We start from the raw sequence: 5,382 nt of genomic DNA, 5'->3' as shown, positions 1-5,382 counted from the left end.
CCCGGTCTCCCGACACCGACTAAGCACCTACAGAGTGTGGCCTGTGGGGTCCCAGGGTCCCCGGCCTGGTCAGCATGGTCCAGTCTGATCACTGTGACCTCTGCAAGCTCGGACCCCAGTACAGCCCGGAGAAGCCCACACTGGCCCTCCCAGTCTGTCTGCCTGGGGTCACAGAGGCACCCAGCACGTCCGGGAATCACAGCTGCCACCATCCACTGTGGGCGCAAGAGGCCCAGGCTTCCGGCAGCTCTACGCTTGAGGAGTGTTGTCAAAGGTCAGAGGTTTGCTCTGTGGTGCAGGCCCCAGCGGGAGCCCAGAGGATGATCAGCCACATAACAGGTACAGGGACAGACAGGTCTACACTGGTGTGTAGGGGTCATATCGAGGGAAGCAGCAAGTGAATTATTCTCCACACAGCTAGGCATGAGCAGGGTGCGGGCTCGGCTCCCATGGAGGGGCAGCTGCAGGGAGGCCACATGAGGCTGTGTGAACCAGGAGCCCATTTGACTTAGTCTCAGCATTGTTGCAATGGAGCCAGCAGAGAGGAGAGCTCCAGGTCCAGCAGTCCTGATTCTGCACACCCCGAGGAAGGCTGTTATCCCTGCACTGTGGGAGGCTGAGGCAGGAGGATCACAGATCGGAGCCCAGCCTGGGCAACTCAGTGCCCTGGTGAAATGGGGAGCAGGTTAGTGATCGAGACAGCGCCCCCTCCAGATGGCGTCCCCACGCCTTCCCAGGAGCCCAGCTCTCCTGAAGCCTCACAGGGGCCCCTGTTTTCTAAGACACAGTCTGCAAAGAGCTGAGGAAGCAGGGGAAACCGCCCACCGGGAGGAACAGACGCTCCGGCAGCCGGGCCTGCACGTGAGGTGGAAAATCCCCATTCCCGAGCCCCACGCAGCTGCCTCCTCCAGCCTCTTGCTGTGTGGGGTCTCTCACCGGCCCCCAGCCCCCGTGGGGCGTCACCTCTGTCACCCACACAGCCTGGGCCAGGGACGGTCCTTCCGGGGCTCCACGTGGCTGAGGAAGCCTGCCTCGCCAAGGCAGCAGTGTCCCCAGTCAGACCGGTGTCGCGTGGTCACCGTGGGGCGTCACCTCTGTCACCCACACAGCCTGGGCCAGGGACGGTCCTTCCGGGGCTCCACGTGGCTGAGGAAGCCTGCCTCGCCAAGGCAGCAGTGTCCCCAGTCAGACCGGTGTCGCCTGTGGTCACCGGAGAGGAAGCGGGGGGGGGCTGGCCCAGTGCAGGGCCGCCGGGTCCAGGTCTGGTGCTCTCCATGGGGTGGATTTATCCTAGGCCTGGGTGCCAGCAGCGAGGGTGGCGCAGGGCCGTGCCTGGCCCACTCTCTGATCCCGCAGAGCTCAGTTCGGACCCCAGGTGCCCCCTGTCCCCCGGGTCCTACAGGCCGGGCTTCAGTTACTCACCACCCTGACAGACTGGCCTGAATGCCCTCTGGGGTGCAGCAGGGACGGGGAGACACTGGAGAGCTGAGTCTGCCCTGTGGGACTGGCTGCTGTCCGGGGCTCCTGCTCCCCTCCAAGCCCTGGCCCCAGCTCTGTCTACCTAGCGGCCCTGGGGGTGAGGGGCAAGCATATCTTGTTCCCTCTCTCTCCTTGGCTGCCAGGCAGCTCTGTCCATGCTTTGTGTTCTCCTTCAGAGGACTGTGCACCCATGCATTCCCTCTGTCTGCACGGCTGATTCCTTATTTCAGCCATAATGATCCTACTGTGCCGACGCTTTTTACTGGGAGCAGCTACAAATCCTCTTGGCAGGAAAGAAAAACATTTTCCGTCCCCAGGGCTTTCTTTTGGCCCAGAGGCTGAGGCTGACTCTGCTTCCCAGGCGAACTTCAGAGGATGGCACTGTGCCCTGCTGGGGCCCTGACCCTCTGGCACCCAGTGGGGAAGAATGCAAAGCCAGGGCACTGGGTCTGGAGGAAGGGCCTGGGGATGCAGGCCCCTGCCTGGCAAATCCACACGCCCAGCACCCAAACGCTGCCCGCCCAGCCCTGCAGCACACCCACAGGCTGCCCTCAGGCAGCCCTGGGGAGCAGGGCAGCCCTTCCCTGGGGGTGGAGCGACACATGGAGGTGTCAGGTGCCCTGGATGCCGGAGGTGCCGCCTCCACTCTCCTGCCTGTGGGAGACCCCGTGGGCTGACGGCTGGGGCTCAGCCCCCACAGGCTGAGGCTGCCGGGAGACCCGACTTGGCCTGCAGGTGCTGTGTGCTCTGCTCTGCCGTGCTGGGATGTTTGAGCCCTGCCAGCAGCCCAGGAAGGGAGGCTCCCTTGCCAGCCAGTGCCACGGCAACGCCCCCCACCCCATGGCCCACCACAGAACCAGGGCCACTGGGAGACAGAGCTGCATCTCCAGGAACTGCCATTCCCCCTGCGCCCAGGACCGCTCCCTGGTCATTCCCCCCGAGCTACGAGAACATCCGGGTTACTCCTCTCCCTGCTGTCCACAAGCTCACAGAGGAGGACAGCGCAGAATCCACACCGCATGAGCAGGATGAGTCGTACACGGCCTGGGCCAGGCATAGGGGCCGGAGAAGCCAGCATGGGGCCAGTGCCCTCCAGGCTTCATGGTCTGTCCCCCCACAGCCATCACAGAGCCTGGACCACACAGTCACCCCTGAGCCTGGGTCTCCTCGGCCAAGGCAGGGACTGAGAACTCTGGCTTGGCACAGCAGACTCGAAGGTGGTGGGCCGGGCCAGGTCCACGAAGATGAGGGCCCGGCAGTGGTCAGACTGAGGGCAGGACAGGGCGCTCAGCAGTCCCCACATGCCTGGCAGGGGCAGCTCTGGGTCTGGGAAAAGGAGGAGCAGGTGGCTGCCATCCTTGTGAGGGATGCCCATCCATGGGTCCCAGCTGCAGGCTGTCCCCAACCTGCCCCAAAGGGCCCTGCACACGGGACAGCTCTAAACAACCTGCAGGCTCAGGCCAGGGCAGAAACATTTCCCCTGTAGGTCTCAGGTTCGAAGCAAACCCAGACACACAGACCGACCCCCAGCTACAATGCGGGCAGCCCTGAGCCAAGGTGGCACCCAGCCCCTCACCCTCCTGTGCTGGCACGGGGCTCCACCCCAGTCACAAGCACAGCCTCCATTTCTAAAGTGCGCCCGTACCTTCCCGTCTCTGGCCCCTGCCCCAGGTCCCCTCCTCTGCCACAGAAAGCAGCCCATGCCTTGACCTCAGAGAGGCAGGAGGGGTTGGTAGAACTGCACAGGAATCGGAGCCACATAGCTTGACCCCAGCTGGGTCTTATCACCAGCTGCGCCACCCCAGGCAGGTTCGTTCATCTCTCCGGGCCCCCCAAATGTGCTCCCGAAGGGTACTCTTCTCAAGGCAAGGGCATGCTGGTTTGGGCTGGGGGTGAGGGCTGCCTCCACATCTGCCACTGAAAGCTGCACAGTGCAGACACTGGTGAGGAAATCCTAAGACCCTAGGCTTTGGGGTCTTTTCTTTAAGGACAGATGACACCTTGCCCTTCCCAGTGTACTCACCATGCTCCCTCCTGGCAGAGGTCACCCCAAGGCCCCTGGCTCTCCTTGCAGTGCCACCACCCCTCTCCACAGTGGGACTGAGGCCCAGGGAGAGCTGGGTGCCCGTCTAGGCTGGCAGTGGGCAGTCAGGCAGGCTCTGATCCAGCCGGGCAGCCACTCCAGCACCTTCCCTTGCCGCCCCATCTGTGCCCGAGCCTGGCATGCAACTGGTATGTCACTGCGTGACCTAGCGATGGGGGGCTGCTCCAGGACCCATGCAGGGATGAGAAGGTCAGGCAGCTGTGTCTGCAGGGGTCTTTCCCATGGACTTGCCCTGGTCCCTGCCTGGGGGACAGGGCTTGGAGATAAAGGCAGGACTCACAGGCACGGACCCTGGGCCATAAGAGGCCAAGACACCTGCTAGGGGACCTAGGAGACATGCCAGAAGGGAGGCAGCAGGGAGGAACCTGGGGGTGAGGGGGTGGAGGACAGGAGGTGTGCATGCTGGGTCCCCCTCCCCTGCTGTGCCCGGCTCCAGCTTCCAGCCCAGTACCCAGCTACCCCAGGCACAGCCTTGCTCTGTGTCAGGGGCCGGAGGAGCCTGTGGGGTCCCCAGCTGAGTGCCCAGCACCCAGGAAGCCTGCACTGTGGACCTGCCCTTCTCCAGTCCCTGCTGACGGGTGAAGGTGAGCACAGGGTGGGAGATGCCCCAGGGCACAGGCCTGGGTTCCAGCTGCCTCATCAGCCAGGGCAGGACCCACCTTCATTGCTCAGGGCCTTAGAAATGCCAGCAGGTGGTGAGTCACTGGCTAGCACAGGTCTGATGACTGGGGGCAGCCCACCCTGCTTCCTTGGAATAGGCCAGCTGGAAACGGAGAGGAAGGGGAGGTCCGTCCCCAGGGGCTCCAGATTCCTTCACTTCTTAGCCTCTTACAGTGCAAGAATCCCGAGAATGTTTTGCATGTGTACAAAAATTCGGCTTTCTAATAAGTCGCAGGAGGGGACCCTGGAACCCGCTGGTCCTCAGAGCACTCCCGCACCAGTGGAGGGTGGTGAGGCAGGCTGAGGGTGTGGAGGCCACCCCACCTGGGCTTGAAGGACAGAGGGCAGCTCCCGGCACTTAGATTACAAAGGTTTATTTAGAAAATAGTTTGGTTGTTTTGGCTGTCGTTTTTTGGCAAACATTTAAATACTTTCAGTAATCAAAGATTGCCAGTGCCTGCTACACTGTCCTTGCTCCCCAGGAAGTCAGCCCTTGCTCAGCGGGATACTGGGCCACGTGTCTGGGGGAGGCTCCTCCGGTCCAGGTGGGGGCCAAAACCTCACTGCCTGTTTTACCCGCCTTCACAGCCACACCCCACAGGGCCCCAGAAGCTGGACCCAGGCCTGCAGGCCCAGAGGTAGACCCTTGCTGAGAGGGGAGGGAAAGGGTGGCCCCTCTCTCCTACCCATTCCCCAGATGCCAACAGGGTACCCCCACCAGGGCACTCCCGGCTGTGCCCCGCAGCCCAGGCTGTCCCGGATGCGAGGTCACTGTCGGAAGCCCCTTTGCCTCTGTCGAAAGAGGATGTGCTTGAAGGAGCGCCGGAAGTCCTGGTTGAAGACGGTGTAGATGACCGGGTTGAGCGAGCTGTTGCAGTAGCCGATCCAGAAGAAGAACTTGAAGAGCGGGTCAGGCAGCTGGCAGGCCTCGCGGCAGATGCCATACAGGCTGTAGCTGAAGAAGAAGGGGAACCAGCACAGCACAAACACGCCCATGACCACGGCCAGCACGAAGGTGAAGCGCTTCTCTCTGGCCTGGGCCACCTTGCGGCGGCACACGCTGCTGCGCGCCCTGCGCCGGCGAGACAGGAAGAACTCGACAGAGCGCGAGCTGGCGCGGGACAGTCGCCCGCCAGGGC

The 5,382-nt window shown here is 63.0% G+C and overlaps 1 protein-coding gene across 1 annotated transcript in view; it reads right to left on the bottom strand.

The window, feature by feature from the left end:
* Positions 1 to 2,402: 2,402 nt before the first annotated feature.
* Adra2c (adrenoceptor alpha 2C) overlaps positions 2,403 to 5,382 on the bottom strand; it is a gene marked incomplete at its 5' end in the record, with an annotated part of 3,748 nt that continues 768 nt past the window's right edge. The window contains one exon of the mRNA XM_010641916.3: positions 2,403 to 5,374. Within this exon, the coding sequence (XP_010640218.1) occupies positions 5,012 to 5,374 (363 nt within the window). The remainder of the gene's footprint in view (positions 5,375 to 5,382) is intronic.

This window comes from Fukomys damarensis, unplaced genomic scaffold (assembly GCF_012274545.1).
Source record: "Fukomys damarensis isolate Sample0158 unplaced genomic scaffold, DMR_v1.0_HiC HiC_scaffold_35, whole genome shotgun sequence".
Classification (NCBI taxonomy): domain Eukaryota; kingdom Metazoa; phylum Chordata; class Mammalia; order Rodentia; family Bathyergidae; genus Fukomys; species Fukomys damarensis.
Note: the sequence above shows the minus strand (reverse complement) of the source record. Positions and strands in the feature narration are given on the sequence as shown.